A 23,421-nucleotide genomic window follows, 5' to 3' on the forward strand; every position below is an offset into this window, starting at 1 on the left:
ATAAACACATGCAAAGCCATTCTCCCTCAACATTCCTATTTCTCTCCTGCAATTACTTAAAACAAAACTACTGATTTCAATGGAAAGACTAATCCATCAAATACTTGGGAGTTATTATTATATCATACTCCACTGAGTACACTAATGCCCCCCCCCCCCCCTCTATTCCACGAGCTACTAGATAAACAGAAATCCCAATAACAATTTAGTTCTCTAGCCATATTTTCTATGTAAAAGTTACTCTCTGGTAAAACTCATTACTTTGAAACCCTTCCAGTAGCCATCCCTCTACAAAACCACTGGGTTGTGCACCTGAGACGCATCGCATCATGGTCCTCCCATATGACTTTTAAGAAGAGGACAGAAACTGAAAAAAAACAGCTGCCATCTATTCACCCCGACTCACTTGTATGGAGTAACGCCCCCTTTCCTCTATCATGATCCTTACTGTGTCGCGTGAAATTTACTAGAGATCTCTGGATATACTGTAGAAATAGTTTCCCCTTAGCTTTGGAACACTTTCCCCATGACCTCCATACCGTATAACCCCTCAATACCAGCATACACCTTGCATGACAAGGCAGCGGCCAACAGATGATATCTTCCACTTATCAGACATAGTACTCACACTCTCATAGTACCACCACTCTGAAATCACACTCTATCCCATCTAAAGCATCCATCCATACTCCCTGATACAGAGTTTTTTCACTACCTACATGTCTGCCACTTCATGGTACACAACTTTGACTACACCAAGGTATCGCTAGCCTCTGATTTTAATAAGATTTTCCTTAAGAGGACTTTAATTAAAGGTCTGGTCTTGGACATTTATTCAATCCTGAGTACACCAAATGGTAATCTCCTCATCCACACAAATATATGGCGGGTTGGGAAGACCTCTTTAGAAGGACCATTTGACCCGACCTCTGGAGGATTATTTGGATGGTGGATGATATGTATGTTACCTAAATAAACTCAATACAAAATATTGATGTTCTGGTACTAAACTCCAGCCCTCCATCGAATACATAGATTGGTCCCATTCACCTGCTTGGAGGTGTCTAGCCCAGGAAACCACTCTGTTTTTTATTATTTGAGAATGCACCTAGATAAGACCCTTCTGGAGGAAAGAAGAAATGTAACATCTAGGATTCTAAGATATGATATCCCCTTAGATATCCTATTTACGTTTATTTTAATGCTCCTCTAAGAGAAATTGGGACACAATCCACAAGGCTGTACCACCTCATCCTTACTGCAACTAAGACACCGATAGACCTTCCTCTAAAAAGGAATTATGAACTAGTATTCGTGAAATTCGCACCCTTGAACACCTGACAGCATCCATAAATAACATGCTGGTAAGGTTTGATTCCTATTGGATGAAGCCAATCCCCTAGAAAGCTTTTGCCTGCATGCTAGGGATTATTTTAACACTATATATGTATGGTTCAAGATAATTTCCTTGAACGTCTTTCCTCATAGTTATATAAGGCAAAATTTGTGTACTGTACACTGGCATTCAGGGGCAAAACCAGGAAAGACTGAGCCCCATATCAAACTTTTGACTGCCCCCCCTCCCCTAGGTGCCACACACAGCCCCCCTTGTAGATAGTGCCTTCTGCAGATAGTGCCATACAGCACTATCCCCTGTAGACAATGCAACACCTCACTTGTAGATCGCGCCATACAGCCCCCACCTCCCGTAGATAGCGCCATACAGGCCCCACCTCCCGTAGATAGCGCCATATAGCAACCCCCTCTTATGTACATAGCACCATATAGCGACCCTCAAACAAATAAAACAAAAAAAGTCATACTCACATACTTCCCGCGACTAACAGAGCGAATCAACGCTGACGTCATCACACTGTCCCTGCCCGATAGGCTGCAGCCCAACGTGGCCTGTAGCCTAGTAAATGGCAGAGTAGGGAGCTACCTCCCTGCTCTTCTATAGTGTTCAATAGTATCTGCAACCAAAAGACGCAGATATTATTGAATGTGGTGTCGCCACTGCAGGCATAACTATCTTCTTCACGATTTTGCTTAGACGCTTGTATTACAAGAAAATGTTTTTTTGTTTTTTTTTCAAAAGCATGCACAATGGAATGACTACTATTCAGATCTTTCTAGTCAAACATGGACTTTGAAAACTTGCCTGGCTGTAAGTTTTCTTTTTATTGTTTGTTACTACAAAATCAGTTTTCAATAAAAACACAGTGAAAGAAAAAAAAAAATGTTTTGAAATAATTGGCGTACATTAATACACTTGGGGCATTTTATAACTCCTGTAGCAGTCACTGTAGGGGAAACTTATGGCTGGCGCGGCTTCCACTGTCGATAACACGCCGGCTTCTTTTTTTCTTTTAAAAGATCTTCATCTACCTTGTTAAAACAAGGATATATATATATATATATATATATATATATATATATGTAATTTTTATTATTTTTTAACCCACATTTTTTTACCCCATTGGGTCCAAATTTAACCAATAAACTATTATTTAGCAATTGCAGAATTATCCTATTAAATAGGCCGACAGAGCACAGTTCAGCTATTAGTTGGTTTCAATGAGTAACATTTTTTTCCTCCAAAAATTTGAGAGATGTTTTTAATTACCTTCCAGGGTGTAAATGTCTCGACCCCAGGGATATTTTGTATATTTTTTTACATCATCTTCTGTGCGAGTGGCCTCGGGAAAGAATTCGTATTTAATGAGCTCTCTGAAGAGAAAAATAAAATAAAAATAAAAGAGATTATAAGTCCAGGACGTATTAGCTGAATCAAATATAAAGCTTTACAGCTTATTAGTTTCAAGGTTAAAAAAAAAATAAAAAAATAAAAAAAATTATAATTCTAACTCTATATAAAACATACATGCAAAAGCTTTTAAGTTAGATATCCATATAATACACAACAGTTGAGTATGCCCAGATTCAAAATACTGTCCAACATGAGGGCTTCAGCCCACTTTTGCACCAGACTGCTGTTAGGTGGATGTGATGGTGTTGATGACTATCTCCCATTTCATTGTTGTACACACTGTAAAAATCTACTTATCGTTGAATCCATTGGGGGACACAGCACCCTGGGTATATGCTCCTGCCACTAGGAGGAGACACTAGGTAGGAAAGAGTCTTGGCTTCGTTCAAGAAGGCCATGCCGTTTCCACAGACACCGGCTAACACAAAAGCAGTAGGAAGAAAAGAAGGCAAACTTGTCCACGGGAACGGGGGAAAACCAAACAGAAATAAAGGTCCCGGGCATAGAATAAAAAAATAAATAAAAGATAAGAGGGTGGGATCTGTCCCCCTCAATGAATTCAAAGACAAAATAGATTTTACAGGAAGTGCAAAAATCTTGCTTTCTCGTTAATCATTGGGAGGGGGGGGGGGACAGCCCCATTTTCCCTCCTAAATCAGTCCCAGAGGGTAGGAGAAAAACTAAATAAATGTACAGCTATGTGACCCGCTTAACACACAGCTGCCTGCAACAATCCGACCCAGATGGGCATCAGAATAGGCCAAAGAACTAATTTGGTAAAACTTGCTCAATATGGAAGGTAGAGACTACCTTTGGTAGAAAAGACGGAAGAGGTTGGAACACCACTTTATCCCTATGGATGGCCACAAAAGGTGACTTGCAGGATAAGTCAATTAGGTTCCGAAATCCGCCTGACGGTGGCAATAGCCACCAGAAAAAGCTACCTTCCAGGACTGTGATTGCCCTAGCATCCTGTTTTCTAGCCACGTAGATTGGAACCTTGTGGTTGAGACGGGACGCAAAATAAATCTACATCTTGGTTGCCCCACCTCTGGCACAGTTGATTAGATAGACTTGGGTGAAGTGACCACTCTCCTGGATCTAGTCTGTCGGCTGAGAAAATCTGCGGTCCAATTGTCCACTCCTGGTATGTGGATCGCTTAAAAGCGCTTGAATAGGTTGCTCCGCCCACAGTAGGATCCTACAGACTCGCCCCACTACTGATGCTGCCGTGGTGGTTCAGATAAGCCGTGGAGTTGTCAATCTGGATCCTGAACGTCCGACCCTGAATAAAAAGAGTCCGGTGGGAGGGGGCTAGGAAGATTGCACTCAGTTACAGAAGGTTTATCTGCAAGTATATTTCTTAAACCGACCAAGTTCCCTGAACTGTGTGAGGACCAAAAACTGCACCCCACCAGGACAAATTGGCATCCATTGAGATGACCAGCCACTCGAGTGGAGGAAAAGAATGACCCTTCAAAATGGTCGGTGAGGTCTCCCACCATCGCAACTCCTGACGGACCCAAGGGCAGGAGAATCAACCGGTCCAGAAAATCCTGATACTTGTCCCAACGTAAAGAGATTGCCATCTGGAGGGACCTGGAAAATAATTGTGCAAATGGAACCCCCTTAAAAGGTGGACACCATTCTGCCCAGCACTCGCATGCAGAAAAAGGATAAATAAAGGAGTGTCCTGGCAAAAAAACACCTCAGTTCGAATAGAGGCTACCTTGTCAACCAGAAGAAAGACCCTTGCTGTTCTGGTGTATGAAGTATCATTCCTAAAAACTCCATACTCTGAGTTTGGACCAATGAGGATTTTAGATAGCTGACGAGTCATTCCACAATCTCTCGAAGTGTCCATAAAGATTTGGAGACTGAGAAGATTGTGAAGGCTCCCTCCAGAGAGGACAAAAGAGAAGAGGTCACCCATGTAATGGATAACAGACACTCCGCTGGCGAGGAGAAGTGCCATGAAAGTTTCCAGGACCTTAAAGTGTAGCTAAATGTTTGACAAACTTCTGACATGTCATAGTGACATGTCAGAAGTTTGGATTGGTGGGGGTTCAAGCACTGAAACCCCCACCAATCGCTAGAATGAAGCAGCTGAAGTGCTTGTGTGAGCGCTCAGCCGCTTCGTGTCTGTTCGGCTTTTTCCGGAAAACCGATGTATCGGAGTACGGACTCATAGCCTTTCTATTGAGTCCGTACACTATACATTTATTTCCGGAAAAAGCCGAACAGACACGAAGCGACTTAGCGCTCACAAAAGCGCTTCAGCTGTTTCGTTCTAGCGATTGGTGGGGGTCTCAGTGCTCGTACCCCCACCAATCCAAACTTCTGACATGTCACTATGACATGGCTGAAGTTTGTCAAACGTTTAGCTACACTTTTATGATAACATGAGGAAACGTGGCGAGCCCAAAAAGGAGAGCAACAAACTGGAAATATAGAGAACCCATTGCGAATCGAAGGAAATAGTGGGTCCTTGCAATGGGTATATGAAGGTATGCGTCGCAAATATTGATAGGCGGGAGGAATTCTCCCTGTTTCAGTGATGCAATGCCATTTGAAAATGCCGAACCTGAACAAAGCAGTTCAAAATCCTCAATGCCAGGAATAGACGAAGAGATCCGTCCTACTTGGGAATTGTAAAAAGATTTGAGTAGAACTCTTCAAATTGCTCCAGTTAAGGAACTGGGACAATAACTTCCCACAGGAGAAGGAAACATGCAGCCTTGAAAAAAGCAAAAGCTCGATCCGGAGCACAAGGCAGAGTAGAGAGAAAGAAAGGAAAGTAGTCCCCGTCCCCCCCCACTCGGACCTCCATCTGGAGTCGTTAGTCCGGTCCGTCCTCCTGCCTGGTTTGAAAGAAAATTATCTCCGTGAAGAGAGGTTAGGAAAGGACCGAAAGCGGTGAGGCGGCCACGTATGGTGAGGGACGCTCTGAGGTAAAAAGAGAGCTCTTACTGCCCGTATGTAATGCCAGAAATAATCTCATCCGGTTGTTTAACAAAAAGTCTGCTACCTACGAAGGGAAGACCAATCAGGGCCTTTCTGGACAATCTGCTGCCCAAGATCTCAGCCAAACCAAGCGCTGAATGGTAAAATAATTAACAGAAGCATGGGCATTGAAACAGGCTGGCTCAAAAATATATTTTAAAGCATCGATAACCTGAGAAACGAGTACAGGTAACTCCTGCTGCAGTGCTGCCAAAAGGATGACGCCTTTTTACCCACATTGAGCAGGCCTTGCTCGCCCAAGCAGATGTAAAAGATGAATGCAGAAAGGAACCTGCAGTCTCAAAAACAGATATAGATTGAAAATCCAGGGGGTCACAGAGAATCCGCCTCAGCTAGAAGAATAGCAGTGGTCCTGGATAGCCTAGCAAAAGGCAGATCCACAACGAGACCAAATCATACTGAAGAGGAAACAAAGTATCTGCATGTTTAGAAACAACAAGACATCTGTCTGGATTGTTCTACACCTTGGTTAATAACTTTTCAAATTCGCTATGGTTTGGAAGCATAGCTTGTTGCACCGCTGGAGCTGTGAGGTGCTTCCTCCTAAGAAGGGGAGATGGGGTGATCATTTACATAAAAAGTGTCTCTCATAGCACAAAACGCCTGCATAGCAGTTTTGCACTGTGATTCCTGTATTGACAAATCGGAGTCAGTAGACATATGGGACGAAGGAGACTGGTCCACAATGGAGGCAACATCATTATTGAAGACTGCAACAGGGTCCCCCTGGAAAGAGATTGCGAAGGAATAAGACCTGTCAAAGGCACCCCTGCGCCTCTTATGGGGTCTACTACGAGTATTATCCGAAAGGAAGGAGGGCCACTGAACTCAACTGCTATCTGGGAAGGTAAATGCTCCGAATACGGAACCATTAAATTGGAATGGTCTGTAAATGTCCACTAGGGCCTGAGCAAAAGACTTTGCCTAGTCAAGGCGAGACAAATCCGCTAGGAGGTAGGACCATCTGGGGGGGGGGGGGGCGCTGGATAGCGAAAACTGTGGGCATACTAGGGTAGGCTGGCCACGACTGAAACAGACATAAAAAGTAGCCTTGTCTATCTGCATAGTCTGCTTGGTAACATCCTCCCATGGAGAAGACATGACAGAAAGGTGAACAGAAAATAGAAAAACACTAATACCTGAAGAACAAAATTAACCCCTGGGGAAGTACAACAAGCAAACAATACAGCCAAAAGGCTAACCGACCAGGCCTTTGGAACTGTGTACCCGTGTGGATGAAGACAGGAGAAGGTCAATCCCAGAAAATGAATTGCAGCAGAGCTGAAGTCCTCAAGTCCGTTTTGAAAATGACGGGAGAGGATCCCGGCGTTCTAGACCTAAATCCAGCCCCCAAACCCCAACTCTCGAGAAGGTCTTCCTCCAATCAAGAACAGACAAGGAGGGAGGCCATAGGCTGAAATGGGACACCTGACAGGACAGAATAAAAACATTGGAAACAACTGCAGCCTATGCTAGACACAAGTCGGGGGCTAGATTAGAAAAATCAAGCCACAAAGGGGCAGAAACAAAGCTCCAGAAGTGAGAAAGTAGGGAATAAGTCCCCTAGAAAAAAAAAGCACTTCACAATAAACATAGCCCCTAGAGAAAGGAACTCAGCACTTCCCAGAGAGCAATTAATAAGGGGGGTGGGGTGGGAACACACCCTTAGACTTTTGGTCTGAGGTTTCTCGACACCTGCATTGGGTTGACATAGGCTGTGTATTAGGCTGAAAACCCGACTGCAGCTAAGGAAAGAAAATAAATAAAACTTGAAAAAAAAAAACAACAAAAACAATAGCAGCAAACCTGAGTATCAGGTCATATCTGTCTTCTACGATACGATGCTAAAAATAGAATTCTGAAAAGCCTGGGTATCATATCCATTCTAAACCAGTCGTAAATGAGCAGAAATTTTAGCTGCTAAATTATTGTTTGATTTTTAAACATTCTGTGCCGATTAATTTTATAATACTACTTCGGGGTTGAAACTCCATTTTTCTTTTTACAAAGGTCCAAATCCCCTGCTTCCTTTCACACCGCCATGTGCCATCTTTCAGTAGAGGCATAGGCTGTAGAAATGTTCACATTTATCAGTTCAGACTTTTCAGAGAACAAAAGGGTGTTGGTAAATTCTATTGTACCCTGTAATCACCATTTCAGACTTAGGAGAGGCAGTCTGAAGTGTTCTTTAACTGGCTCCCGCCCGCTGGCTGTGTATTTATGGCCAGCGGTCAGGGTCCTTAAAGCCCGCGCCATAGACTATTTACGGCGGGGGTTTTAACTTGCTGCCCGAGCGATCGGGCAGCTGAATGTCGGGTCTCCGGCAGCTTTCGCTGCTTCTGTCTTCTCCCATCTCAATGAGCGCTGTGTATAGGAATAGACTCAGCGTCCGCGCCGCTGTCTCTTTTGGTTCAGGTGCTCATGTGACTGGTCACATGATCGCCGGGATGCAGTTAGTGGCAGAATGCTGCTGGGTTTTAGTAGACCCAGCACAGCCCTATTAGACAATAGTCACTATGAGAGGGCTGATTTCCCCTGTGCAGCCCCAGTTACAGTGAAAAAAGATGGTGTAAAAGAAAGAAAAAATATATATAAAGTCCCCCAAAGGTCTTTTCTGACCTTTGAGGGACAGACCATAGTAATAAAAAAATAAAAGTAAAGTGCAAAAAAAATTAATAGTAAATACACATAAAATACCCACACCAAAAAAAGTTCCTCCCGCCAATCATTGTCGTAACGCTATTCCTGACCCAGTTACCCTAAAATAGACATGTAACATATTAAAATTTCCGGTAGACAATGACGATCACAAATAAAAGGTCTATTTTCGGGTGAAACTATGTTATTACCAAAAAAAATAGCTAAAAAGTAAAAAAGCATATTTTTTTACTATTATTTTCAAACTTTAAGCCTAAAAATTCTAAAATAGCAAAAAGGATGTGTATAAAAATTATAAAAAAAGAAACCTGCATTGTCTACGGAAAAAACATCGCAAAAATCACGTTGCTAGCCCAACAAATAAAAAAGTTATAGCCATTTAACGAACGCGTGCTAAAAATGGTTAAATGGTGTCTGGTCCTGAAGGCTCAAAATAGCCCGGTCCTGAACCGGTTAATAGGATTACTAACTCTGGTTGAACTTGGACACTTGTTCCAACCGTACTAACATTGCAACAAGAACTCCGGAAACAGTCGGCCCCCATGCTCACCACATTAGCTTGTATATCTATAGTTCTGAGAATCTTCAGAACATTTACATACATGTATGACTAATATAGCAGCTCTTTACGTAGATACTGTTTAGTTTTAGTGCTTCTTTATGTTTTATATCCCATAAGAGTAAGAGAAAGAAACACAATGCATACTCACTGATTGACGTTTGCAATAGTGTCCATCCAGCTTCGGACACGCACTTTATTTCTAACATTAGGAGGATTGCTAAATTCATGTATGATACAGATGTGATAAGGGTATGGCCCACTGAATATCTTTCTTTCTAATGTCAATGTGTCTACCTAGAGAGTAAAGAAAATGAAAATAAAAAAATACATTCTTTTCAAATGTATTCATTCAGACAAACATTTGAGCAGTGTCGTGTTTGACCAATTGTAATAATTTGGAACGAAGGTAAAATAAAACGAAAACCAGCCTATGCTATAGAATATAGGTCTCCAAGCTGGAGCGAGACTACAAGGTTGTCAGAGCATGCGGAGATCTGTAGTTTCAGCTGAAGACAACTGCCAAACAACAAGAACGGGTGTATGATTTGGAAATAAATTATAACCTTATTAACAGCACCGCACTTTAATTATAGCTGTAAAAAGTATTTGCACAAAAAACATTTTTGTAATTGGATTTCATTTTTTTTAACCATTTAGAATCAGAAGCTTGCATGTATTATAATACTGTGCAAGCTGCATGACGCCATTTAGTGTCTATTCCTACAGCCAGGCTTACTGTCGGCTCAGTCTGCGGTGCTTCCGGTCTTCTCCTGAACGCGAATCTAAGCACAATTCTGAGCATAGAGGATTTGATCAAATATAATCAGAATTGGGCTTAGATGAGCGTTCAGAAGACAGGAGAGGCAGGAGAGTAAGCAATCCATCTGAAAAAGGTCACAGTGCTATATAAACACATATGTTGATCTCAATATGTGAGCCAAAGAATCTTGTTTTGTTCTGAAACATTAAAAATTGTGGTGTTGCTTGTAAAAATATATAAAATACTGTTAGCTGCACTTTAGAGCGGACAGTGTTATACTGTGCTTGTACATTTGTGTGTAAAACCATGTATGATCGTAAAACAATTATAGTAATGTACCTAGGACAACTGGCTTACCTAAAATAATCAATTGATCAAACAATATTTAGTTTACTTTAACCCCTTAACTATCACTATAACCTGGCGACGTTGCTGCAAGGCCATCCCAGTAAGTTCCCAACATTCTCTTGTGTTTGTAATGTAAATTTCCATTGTGCCATGGCAGCATCTCCAAAGTTTCAAGGGTTTGCCTGATCTTACATGATCGGGTCATGCAATCTCATCTCTGGCTCATATAAAATGCCCAGGCCTCTGATCAGTCCCCTAAGGAATATTCTAAAAGGAATCATTATTGATTAGATCCCGGGCTGTCCATATGAAACAATCAGTTCCTTCAACTGCAATGCCAGGGTTCTCAGACAAGCCTCCTCCCTTTGACAGAACTGCAGAGATTAAAATGGTCGACATTGTCATTTTTTCGCTAATCTTGGTCGTAAGTGCGGTCTTCCTTTCTACTGCAGGAAGGGATTAAATGGGTGTTAATATTTTGTTTTCCGTATTAATTTTATCTGATAGATAATAAAGTGAAGTTAACCACTATCCGCACCACGACATACTATTTTTATTTATTTCTGTTACTTACATAGCACCAACATATTCCGCAGCGCTGTACAGAGGTCCTCTTTCTTACTGTCCCCATTGGGGCTCACAATCTAAATTCCTCATCTGTATATTTTTGGGGTGTGGGAGAAAACCGGAGTAGCCGGAGGAAACCCACGCAATCACGGGGAGAACATACAAACTCCATGCAGATGTTGTCTTTGGGTGGATTTCAACCCAGGACCCCAGCGCTGCAAGGCAATAGTGCTAACCACTGAGCCACAGTACTATTAGGGCTCATGCACACGACCGTAGCCGTGTGCACGGCTGTGATTTTCGGGTCGGCCGGCTGCGGACAGTCAGCTGCGGGCCGCCCGCAAATCGTGGGACATGCACATGGCCGCCGTCATTGTTTACAATGAGCCCGGACCGCAGAAGATGTCCGTAATAGGACATGCCCGTTCTTTCTGAGGTGCGGGTTCCCGGGCCATGCACGGACCGTAAAAACTACGGTCGTGTGCATGGCCCCATAGAAAAGAATGGGGCCGCAATTCTCCCGTGGATTTTCGGGCGAATTGCGGCCGCTAAAACACGTTCGTGTGCATGGGGCCTTAAAGTTGGAGCGGGCTTACCCACTGAGCTTCGTACGAAGCGGGTGTCAGCTGTGTATTACAGCGGGCACCTGGGACGAACAGCCAGGAACAACGATCGTGCTGTTCCTCACAATTTAACCCCTTAGATGCTGCAATCAAACACAATTGCAGCATCTAAGACATTAAAAAGTGTGCGCCCCCCCTCAGCCCCCCTGCAACGCAATCGGGGGGTGCCGATGGTTGTCATGGCTTTCTTTCTTCATTTCCTGTTAATTAAAATATACTGCAATACACTAGTATTGCAGTGTATTGTACCAGCGATCTAACGATAGCTGAAATGTGTAAAAAGGTTTAAAAAAGATTTTAGTAGTGTAAATTTTTTTTTACTATATATATTAAAAGTTAAAAAAACTTAAGGCGTTATTAATGATCACATGATATATGCCCCATACATTGTGTACGGATACCATAATGTCCGGAGAGGTTTCTGCCATGTTCATTTCTTTATTTGTTAGCAAGTTAAAAAAAAAACCTTTTCCCATTTTTCCTCTAAAGTATTGTAAAAAAATAAACAAAATTGGTATTGTCGCGTCCGTAAAAGTCCAAACTATTACAATATACCATTATTTAACCTGCACGGTGCATGACGTAGAAAATCAAACCGCCAGAAATGCTGTTTTTTGGTCACTTCACCTCTCACAAAAAAATTAAATGAAAAGTGATCAAAAAGTCTCATGTAGCCCGAAATGGTCCCAATATAAACTACAGCTCGCCCCGCAAAAAATAAGCCCTCATACTGCTCAATCCCCGGAAAAACAAGAAAGTTATGGCTCTCAGAACGTGGTGACAAAGCGCAAATTATATTTTTGACAATTCATTTTTTCCTTGTAAAAGTAGTAACACACAAAAAAAAAAATATATAAATTTGGTATCGCCGTAATAGTATTGACAGGTAGAATAAAGTTAATAAGCCATTTTTACCGTACGGTGAAAGCCGTAAAAATGAAACCCCTCAAAAGATCGAGGAATCTGTTTTTCTCCTATTCCACCCCACAAAGAATTTCTTTCCAGGTTCCCAATACATTATATGGTACAATAAATGGTGCCGTGAAAAACTAAAACTCGCCCCGGAAAAACAAACCCTCATATGGCTTTATCGACGGAAAAATAAAAAAAAAAGTTATGGCTTTTGGAAGATGGGGAGAAAAAAACGATGATGGGAAGGGGTTAAAGTAAGAAAGGAATATTTTTTTATATGTAAGACATTATAATAACGCATGACAAACACCTACTTATGAGATTAAGAAAACATTCCAGGAATAGAAGCGAAAATTTGACTTTTTCAAATACTTCTGGCATCAAAAAAGATAAACACCTCAATTTTCATACATCAATCCTTCAATAAGAAATATTATAAGAGAAATATATTTTTTTAAAAAGGCATTAACTTTCCCTTCCCCATTCTTTGGAGGAAAGACTTACTTGCTGCATTGGACGCAGGTAGATAATGCGATTTCTTTCAGGGGGCATCCTAAGGATCTGGTCTAGTACTTGCTCCATGTTAAGCTTTTTACATTGAGCATAATCAAAGCGATTAACAATTGGAGCATTTTCCACCCTTAAGTGCTTTAGTACACGGCATCTTGTTGCTGGAAAAAGAAAAAATTCAATTTTTTTGAAACTCTAGATTACACACATACTAGAAGCCATAAACTTATTCAGTGATGAGCATACACCTTAATAAAAAAATGTGTTACTAAGCACCTGCTTTGTCGGAAACAGATGTCTATGCTCATTACATCTGCACATATTACTTTCAAGGGATGACTAAAATTAATAGCTACAGGCTTCCATATAAAAAGAGGATCTGTCACTGGGTCATATAAGTTAAACTGATCTGAATAGCGCTGTCTCCCCGATTTCAGCGCGGTTTGTTTTTGTCCTAGACCCCTCCATTCCAGATATGGCCTACTTTTGACTTCCTATATGCTAATTCGCTGTAGTTAGCCAACAGGGCGTGTACTACCCTCAAGCTGCCTCACGCTGATTGGTCAGAATCAGAGGCAGGGAAGCTAGCTCCACCCCGTTGGAGCAAACTGGCATATAGGGAGCCAACACAACAGTAGGCCATATCTCTGCAACGGGGGTCTAGGAAAAAGAGGAAAATAGCATTGGAATCTCTTTAAAAAGGGCTTGTCTTAAAGACAATGGTAGCATATAGCTAGAATATGCCACTAGTGTCGGCAGGGGCAACTTGAGCTGGATGCCTACGAATTCAATAGCTAGAATGTAGTGACAGCAGTACTAAGCACTGAGCCACTTCACCTGCTGTTGGCTTCGATCTGTTTTTTCCTGGAGGCTACATGGATGGTTATTATAGTGAATGGTTGGCAGAGAAGAATAAGTTGTGGAGAGCGGACAGCAAACAAAGCTGCACCACACTTTCCCAGCACCACTGCCACTTTAGTATCAATTGGCAGGTGTCACCGCTGTCTGACTCCTGTAAATTGGACATTGGTGGCATATCCTAGAGACATCCCCTCTAATTCATATAGTCTATGAAATATAAACAGGGAATTCTCAAGCAGAAATACCCATGGAAATGAAACACCACAGACAAAATTATAATATGGCAAAAAGTGACTAGACAACCACAACAAACATTTGCACACATAAATATACAGTATAACAAGAATAGTAAATCAGATCTGTTCAGACCCACGAATCATGCATGTTTTAAATGAAGGTATATATGAATAGTATATTTTTTTTTATTCCGTTCTTTGTCACATAAAGCATTTGCAAAGCAAGTTTATATTTATGCAAAAAGGACCTAACAGGAATGTGGAATAGACTCACCATGGATGAACATCATTTTGGGGCAATCCTTAAGAACCAAATCGGTGATGCCACAATTAGTTAAGGTGATACCAACAAGGTTTTTAGATTTAAGATTTAGTACCTAGAAAAGAAAAACACACAAAAGTTCAAGTTTTACACGCTTTTCGACCTACAGTATTTCCAATAATGTGTAAATATAAAAATGCAGTTGTGAGTGAACAGATTCACCAGTATGTACTCTTTGAACACAATAAAAAAAACTAAAGTAACCACATATATGCTAGTCATTCTACACAGCAAATATTCCTGTTATCCCTATAGTTAATTTATATTAAAGATTGAAGAATTAATTTATATATTAAAAAAATAGACCCGTAAAAAGTCTATGAGGCAGATTTACTACTGTGTCTGCATCTCATTTTAGACTAATTTAAAGCACAAATGACCGTCTCACTAGACAGTAAAACAAAAACTGTCTTGGAAAGGGGAAGTGGCTAAGTGGGGAAGGCGTGGCTTAAAATGTGCCAAAGAATGCCATACAAAAGCTAAGCCAACCGAGAGGTGATATCAGGAAGAGAAAAGTGTCTAGCATGTCTAGTAAGATCCGTCAGAATTTGTTAAAAATTCTATTTGATTCCCTGCTAATGAGTTGTTGGGAAAGCTCCCACATGGTTTACTGCTGCACGACTATAATGGTCCCAACCTACATAAAGGCTCACACTCACAAATTACATATTTAGAATCACATACTTTATTAATAAAATACATATTCAAACACTAGAAGGATGTTGCACACACTAAATACGCCAGCAAGGATATGCAGGGTAAGTATACTACAGTGCCAAAGTGCAAATCGCATTTGACTTACTATGCCAAAGATCTAAATGTAACATGCCAACATAGTAATCACATATAGAGTACCTTTCGTGTATTTCTCTTTTTGCTCCGCATCAAAAATAAGTACTAATTATTGGGTATTAAAACAAACTTTTCTTGATATACCTTGTCCCTATACTGCTCCTTTTGGAGGGCAGCCAAGATTTTTAGGTAAGGCTTCATGCACACGACCGTGCCCGTAATTACGACCCGTAATTACGTGCACTGCCGGCCGCAGACAACCGGACGTTTTTACGAACCGTTCTCCCATTATAAAGTATAGGTTTACATGTCCTATTTTTTTGGGCAGGTTTCTACGGCACGGACACCCTCCCGTAGACATATGGGAAGGTGTCTGTCGGCCATAGAAATGAATGGGCCCGTAATTAGGGGTGATTTTACAGCCGTGTGCATGGGGCCTAATTCTGTGCAGGGGTAGAAAAATCAGCGCTGCACACGAAAAAGACAGCAGGGGACCAAAAAGAGAATTATAGTTTTAGGTTTCATTCACACGATCGTGTCAGATTTGCGTGCACAAAAAGCAGACTGTATTTCATGTCCATGTGCCATCAGTGTGCTTTGCATGTTGCATCCGTTTCTCAAGTCCGTGATTCTCCTCTGCAAGCACTTATTTTTATTTTTTTTAATTCCTTTGCATTTTTTTTAGCAACTGATGTATGAAACACAGACAGGACATGGATGTCATCCGTGTGCTGTCCTTGGTTTTTTTTTACGCTCCCACAGACTTCAATGGGAGACCACGTCTGCAAAAACAGACCAAAATAGGACATGTAGTGAGTATCACGCAACAGACACCCGCTGCATGAAAAATCACGCATGTCTGAATAGCCCTATTGTCTTGAATGGGTCCGTGTGCTGTCAGTTATTTCAACGGACAGAACACGGACGCAGAACATGCTCGTCTGAATGAGCCCTAAAAGTAAACTACTAATAAATAAACAGGTTAAAAATGGACAAAATATCAAAAATTTATTATTTGAGGTACTGGTTTGGTGCATCTCACAAAGGTTTCAATATGTCTGGGCATGATGGCTGCTTTTTACATATATACCTGGCGAGTATTAATTGTGAATAGCCTATATTTACATACATTTTTGTTATCAAGCTGTATGGTTAGACACGTTTTTGTATTGTGCAACCTCAGAGTCAGTACATATGTAAGGTTGACACTGACACTATATTTTATGGGAGAGTCTTTTTTTTGTTATTTTATCTACGTCTTGGGGAAAATGTGCTTCTTTATTAATAAAGGTTGTATGTCGTGTATGAAACATAATATTGCTTCATTTGTATAGGTGTAGCAATATTTTTGCATGGTGAGCTATGCTACATATAGCATGCAATGTTTTATAAAATACACGTGTATTTATAAATCTCAAACATATGTTTCACAATACAAATAGAACGTTGGCTAGATGATCCCACAAACGGTACCACACCTGCAAAAACGTTCAGTAACAAATAGAATCATTTGTATACAAAAAAGGGCAAGGAGTCATGCGCTAATTTGATATAAATGTGAAAAAAAAAAAAAATCAAACATTTTATTAGTTGACAAAACATCGGGAATAAAAATACATAGATGATCCCACCAAGTTAAACCGTATATGGGCTACACAAGAGCAAACGTGACAGGGTCACAATGGTACATACAACGCACAAAATTATGTGGTCACCGCTGAAATTTGTAGCAGTCTGAGACATAAATATTGATTGTATAGGAAAATAAAACAAACATGCATTAATATATATATACAACCAAATGGTTACTCGGAGAAAGTTTTGTGAGGCAAATATATATGTGTCCGCATAGAGGAAGGGCAGAAGTAGACTCCAAAGGTGCAATGCAGTCACAGTGCATATGTATACATATTGTAAACCTACCTGGACATGGTCATCTTCAATAACAGGGTCACTGGTGCTTGTAGATTTATCTGCCGTGCGTTTCCTCTTTACAGCTTTCCTGCTTTTTGGGGTTGATTCTTAAAACAAAAATTGCATTAAAAACCAATAAATTGACTACGGCTTTATGGGTTGTGACAAGACAAAACCTGTAATAGAAACCTTCTAGCAAAAATAAATTTAAAAAAATCTAATTTAAAACAATTGATATGGAACTCACCCCCATCAGAAATCAGAGACACCTGAGACAGCCTTGTTCTTGCTCTTGTGAGAGGCCGGTGTTGAATATGGCCCCCTTGCTGTATCCTGTGGCTTGCAGGAGATGCATTTGGATCCACCCCTATACCTGAATTAGTCCTGTCTGTTCCATTGTGTGCAGTCCTGAGTGTGTATTCAGAGCCATCTCCTGGAGAGGAGTGACTAGTTGAAGCCTGCGGTCTGTCACAGCTGTTTCTTCGTTGTAATTTTTGATCCTGGTTCACAATTTTGGAGCAACGAGGACAAAACGTGCCCATCTCTTGTCCCTGAGCAGCACTGAGCTCAAAATCCTCTGATCTAGCGCACGCACATGAATCCACTTCCTTAGCAGAATCAGGACTCTCATTCAAGGACTGATCTGCATCCATATTCTGGGAATCGGGGTCACTTGCATTTATAACGCCACTTGCTGCATTCACTTCATTGGAGCAATCTTTTCCTTTGGTCCTGTCAGAGGGGTCACTGGCTGCCTTCATATCAGCTTTTATCTGCTCACTGGTCACTTGGCATCCTTTTTCACAGCTACTTTCTTCACTAGGTGCAGTTTGCTGCGCTGGACTCTTAAACGCAACACTACACCTTTTCCGCAAAGGTGTTTTACCTTTCCCACTTACAACTGGAAAGAATATGAAATAAATATTGTAAAAATGCATAGATACTGTTAATAGGAGAACTCTGGCTGTTAATGTTATTTTGCAGGCACCTCTTCTATGGAGTTTAAAAAAAGAGTATCCGGCACACCAATTTTGAAACAAAATTATTTTGTTTTTGTTTTTAATGCCAGGGGCAGAGTGCGACGTTTCGGTCTAAGCGACCTTCATCAGGCACTGAGCCGTGCTCGAAAACTACATAGAGGAGCGCTAGTGCTGCCGATAGCAGCTGGCCGCTGTGTCATGGCGCTCTTCTATGGACTTCTCAGACTGGCTGCTTTAGCTGCTCTGGTGCTCTGCAGGAAAACAACTGGATTGGATTTCCTCACTAACAAATTGTCTCGTTAAAATTTTGGACAGTCAAGGGACAAAATTCACTGGTGACCACCTTGTTCCCTCAACGTCCAGTTCTGCAGACACAAGGACAAATAAAGCAGCTTTCCTATCCTACGAGTACACAAATTCTCAGCATATAGGGCCGCAGTGAGTATGGAGTTATTAATAAAACATTGGTATTAATAATCATGAACTGTGCGTTGTGTAGCAGCTGCCGGCTGAAAACTACTGGCAGGACAGTGGCCAGTGAAGTAACAGTTAAACTGCATTTAAATAAATCATGTGATAGTTTGTATCCATACTAAAATACTTACCACAATCACTTGTGCTGTCCTGAGGTTCTGACAAATCGAAACTTTTATCTTCCTCGTTAGAGTAGTTGTTAACAGGTGTGTCACCAACATTAGAGCCACTGCCAATATCATCGTCATCCTCACTGTCAGAATCGTGAACGGTGATTGGTGCAGCTTTTACAGCAGGCTGCAAACCACTTGGCCCTGCAGGACATGTACAGAGGAGTTAGGGCCGTCATGCATTTAGTCCACCTATATTTTATTAAAGTGAATCTCTACCTCTGGAGAATATATGTAGGAATTGCTATTTAAGCAATTACCTTATAAAGTGTGACAATGTTAGGCTAACGGAAACACTCCAGTAATAAACATGCAGGGCAGTAGGGAATTTCAAATTCCCTACGATTCTTTGCCATTTAAGGGGTGGTCTGTTTTCGACAAACCCTTTTCATAAGCCCTAGGAGGGTAATGGGAACATTCTTGTTTAGATCCGGAGGCAGGAAACCTATACCTACCCAGTCCTGCTCTCCCTACAATTGTATCCTGACTCGGCAATGCTCTGGGAGATAAATACATCCGTATGTGCACAAATCTGATAACTCGCTACAATGTAGCAGTCAGGAGTCCAGGCCGTTAAGCTCACAGAGCATTGCCTACACTAGACACAATTGAATCAACTCTGTGGAGAGCAGGACTAGGTAGGTATAGGTTTGCAGCCTGTGAATATAAACAAGAATGTTCTCATTCACTCAGAGTGACAAAATATCTTGAAAATGGTGAGGAATTAAAGTATATTAGAATGTTTTACTTCTTATTTATATTGTGATCAAGTATTATTTACATAGAATAAACCCCTTTAATTTCAGAGAACAGGTCCTATATTTACAGTACATAATTATTACGTAAAAGAAAAGGTTATTTTTGCTGAGATTTGCTACATACCAGCTAAAATTTTGCCATATGCTCCTCAGCTACAGAATGCGATTTTAAGTACATGCTTGCAAAGTGGCAGCCATTTTCAAGTAGCATCTGATGGTATTTGAAATAACATAACAGCAAATTTTTTACTTTAAATAAAGCTCAAAGTGACTAAATGGGGAATTTTAATCACACAATTATCCCTATTAAATATAAATTACAACCCTATTATATGACACATACGTTGGACTTTGTACACTCACTACTCACATGCAAACTCCTGCCTGAAATATATTTAGATTTGTTTAAAAACCATTACATGTTTTACAAAAATGCAACATAAAATGCATATGAAAAATAATCAGAACACTTTATAAGCACAACCTGCTCGTTCCTCATCCATATCCATTGGTATAACGGCCAAATTTGGGCCTGCAGCTTCATTCTCTTGCTCAGCTGGTCTAACTTCATCTTGTGGAACATCTTCCATGTCATTTAGAGCTGCACATTTAAAGTAAGCACAAGGTGAATGGATGTGAACAATCACTGCTACATACAAATGAAAGGTATTCGATATATTTTTGGATTAAACATGTGTGGTGCTAAAATCTCCACATATTGTATCTAACCCCAAGGCTGGAGTCTCAGGGCCTAATGGGAAAGAGGCAAACTGCCCATGCCATCTTTCCCACGTTATGAGTAGGAAAGTTGACATCTGCATGTTAAGTGTGGAGTTCCAATGTTAATGCAAAATTATTTTGCAGAAATCTAATTCTTTTGTGTAATAGATCAAACATTGATGAAATGTCTTATTAGCACAAAGGTATGTTGCACCTTCAGCAGCTATATGCGGTTCCTCTACATGGTTTTCTGCTCGGACCTCCGGTTCCTCATTTCCCTCCTCCTGTTGAGGTGGTGGAATGTTTGGAGGCTGTGGATTATTGTTGTTGTGCTGCAGGTTGTTGTTGTTGTTCTGGTGATTGTTGTTTTCATTTTCATTGTTGGAGTTCTGATTGCTCACAAGGGCTGAGGACACTCCAATACCTGTTCCCGCACTAAGGCCCACACGAGCACAACCCTGGAAATAGGCCGAAAAATACATTAGTACAAGTATTCTTTAATTGCAGCACAAAAGATCTAAATAATTATTTTCAATATTTTTTTACTTTAACCCCTTCCTGCACCTCGACGCAACTGCACGTCAAGGTGAGCAGTAACTTCGCACACCTTGACGTGCAGTTACGTCTGTACTTTGACAGCGGCAGCTACACCGCAGCGGCAGTTAACTGTGCAGGGTGTTTGCCCTGCATTCCCTGTTGCCGATTAGCGGCCCATCGCAGCTGATTTCGGCAGTTAACCCCTTAGATGCGGCGGTCGATTGTGACGGCCACATTTAAGAAGTTTAGAGCAGATCGGAAGCCCCCACATGAAATCACGGGGCTGGCGATGGTTGCCATGGCAACCGGAAGCCAGACAATGGCCTACAGGCTGCCATGTACAGAAGCCTATGAGGAACAGCTGGAGGCTAGTCCTATTAGGCTTCCTGTCAGAGTGACTGTCACGCCACAATAACAGTTAGAATACATTACACTATGCAGGTAGTGTAATGTATGCAAGAAGCGATCAGAGCTGTAAGTATCATAGTCCCCTAGTGGGACAAGAAAAAAATAAATAAAAAGGTTTTAAAAAAAGTGTAAAAATAAAAGTTAGAAGTTACATTAAAAAAAATGCTTTTTTTCTTAGTATAAAATCTTTTATTATAGGAAAAAAATTAACACGTTAAAAAAAGTACACATATTTGGTATCACCGCGTTCGTAATCTATAAAACTGTAATGTTATTTTTCCTGCACAGTGAACCCCGCAAAAAAAAAAAAAAAAACGTGAAAAAACAATGCCAGAATCACAAATTTTGGTCACCACCCCTCCCAAAATATAGAATAAAAAGTGATCAAAAAGTTGCATGAACCCCTAAAAAAGTACCAATAAAAACTACAACCCGTCCTGCAAAAAACAGGTCCTTACACAGCTTTTTTGACTGAAAATATAAAAAAAGTTATGGCTCTCAGAATATGGTGACAACATTTTTTTTTATTATAAAAGTTATTTTATTGTGCAAACGCTGCAAAACACACAAAAAAAAAACACTATATACATATGGTATCGCCGTAATCGTATCGACCCGCAGATTAGAGTAAAACTGTGATTAATAGCCCGGAGTGAATGCCGTAAAAAATAAAAATAAAAAGAATAAAAAAAATTGTCAGAATTGTTTTTTTTTTGTCACCTTTATTGCCAAAAAATGGAATAAAAAATGAGAAAAAAAAAAACCACATGTACCCCAAAATGGTACCAATGAAAACTACAGAATGTCCCGCAACAAATAAGCCCTCACACAGCTCCATTAGAGAAAAAATAAATAAGTTCTGGCTCACAGAATATGGTGAAGCAAAATGTGCAGGGTGTTCCAAAAGCGGCTAAGAATGGACACCATTTATCAGTGCGACACTGGCCACATATCTGCGGATTATTTTTTATTTACCCCATTATTATACCCTCTTATCATGCCCACTGTTTTGGTCCCTCAGGGGCTTTGCAAATGCAACATGATACCCGAAAACCATTTCAGCTAAATTTGAGCTCCAAAAGGCAAATAGCAGTGTCCAAAAAGCAGTTTATTACCACAATCAGGAGAAATTGCTTTACAAATGCTGGGGTGTTTTTTCTCCTTTATTCCTTGTGAAAATTAAAAATGTCTATGTTTTTTCAGAAAAAAAGTCGATTTTCATCTTTACAGACTAATTCAAATAGATTTAGCAAAAAAACTGAGGTCAAAATGCTAATTATACCCCTAGATAAATTCAGTAAGGGGTGAGGTTTCCAAAATGGGGTGACTTGTTTTTTTTTACTGTTTTGGCACAAGACCTCTTCAAACCTGACATGGTGCCTAAAATATATTTAAAAAAAAATAAATTAACAGAGGCCCTAAAATCCTCTTTGCTTCTGAGGCCGGTGCTTCAGTCCATTAGCGCACCAGAGCCACATGTGGGATATTTCTAAAAACTGCACAATCTGTGCAATATATATTGAGTTGCATTTCTCGTGTAAAATCTTCCACGTTACAGAAAAAAAAAACTATTACAAATTAATTTTGGCAAAAAAAAAAAAAAGGAAATTTGTCAATTTCACCTCTACATTCCTTTAATTCCTGTGACACGCCTATGGGGTTAAAACACTTTCTGAATACTGTTTTGGATACTTTGAGGGGTGCAGTTTTCAAAATGGGGTGATTTATGGGGACTTATTAATGTATAAGACCCCCAAAGCCACTTTAGAACTGAACTGGTGCCTGAAAAAATGGCCTTTGGAAACTTTCTGGAAAATATGAGAAATTGCTGCTAAAGTTCTAAGCCTTGTAAAGTCCTGGAAAAATAAAAGAATGTTCAAAAAATGATGCAAACAAAGTAGACATATGGAATACATGAAATAGTAATACCACACAAAATAGTTACTGTTTTACAAGCAGATACATTAAAATTTAGAAAAATGCTAATTTTTGAAAATTTTATCTAAATTTTGGTGTTTTTCACACAAATATTGAATTTATCAACCAAATTGTTTTACTAACATAAAGTACAATATGTCACGAGAAAACAAACTCAGAATCACTTTGATAGGTAAAAGCATTCCCAAGTTATTACTACATAAGGTAACATCAGATTTGAGCAAAATCGGCTTCGTCCTCAAGGCCAAAACATTGATTTTCACGCGCCTCACACGGACCTATATTAGTCTATGGGGCCGTGCAGACATGTGCGTGATTTTTACTCAGCGTGGGTCCGCTGACATGTCCGTTCTTTGGGCGTTTTTCGCGCATCACGCACCCATTGAAGTCAATGAGTGCGTGAAAACCACGCATGTCACACGGAAGCACTTCTGTGCGAACAGCGTGATTTGTGCAACAGCTGTCAAAAGGATGAATGAAAACAGAAAAGCACCACGTGCTTTTCTGTTTACAAACATCCAAACGCGCATCATATGCTGAGGCCACACGGAGCTGTTAAGTGCCTTTTGCGCAGGCA

At 40.5% G+C, this 23,421-nt stretch overlaps 1 protein-coding gene across 3 annotated transcripts in view; it reads right to left on the minus strand.

Moving 5' to 3' along the window:
• FBXO38 (F-box protein 38) overlaps positions 1-23,421 on the minus strand; it is a 93,302-nt gene that overhangs the window by 13,413 nt on the left and 56,468 nt on the right. For 2 of the 3 annotated variants that reach the window (XM_075856619.1, XM_075856617.1), the window contains 9 exons: positions 20,176-20,419; positions 19,726-19,842; positions 18,445-18,627; positions 17,107-17,760; positions 16,869-16,966; positions 14,106-14,208; positions 12,729-12,895; positions 9,163-9,308; positions 2,627-2,730 (listed from right to left, as the gene is read on the minus strand). In XM_075856619.1, the coding sequence (XP_075712734.1) occupies positions 2,627-2,730; positions 9,163-9,308; positions 12,729-12,895; positions 14,106-14,208; positions 16,869-16,966; positions 17,107-17,760; positions 18,445-18,627; positions 19,726-19,842; positions 20,176-20,419 (1,816 nt within the window). The remainder of the gene's footprint in view (positions 1-2,626; positions 2,731-9,162; positions 9,309-12,728; positions 12,896-14,105; positions 14,209-16,868; positions 16,967-17,106; positions 17,761-18,444; positions 18,628-19,725; positions 19,843-20,175; positions 20,420-23,421) is intronic. The other variant, XM_075856620.1, reaches the window with a different exon arrangement.

The sequence above is a fragment of the Rhinoderma darwinii genome, chromosome 3, assembly GCF_050947455.1.
Source record: "Rhinoderma darwinii isolate aRhiDar2 chromosome 3, aRhiDar2.hap1, whole genome shotgun sequence".
Taxonomy (NCBI): domain Eukaryota; kingdom Metazoa; phylum Chordata; class Amphibia; order Anura; family Rhinodermatidae; genus Rhinoderma; species Rhinoderma darwinii.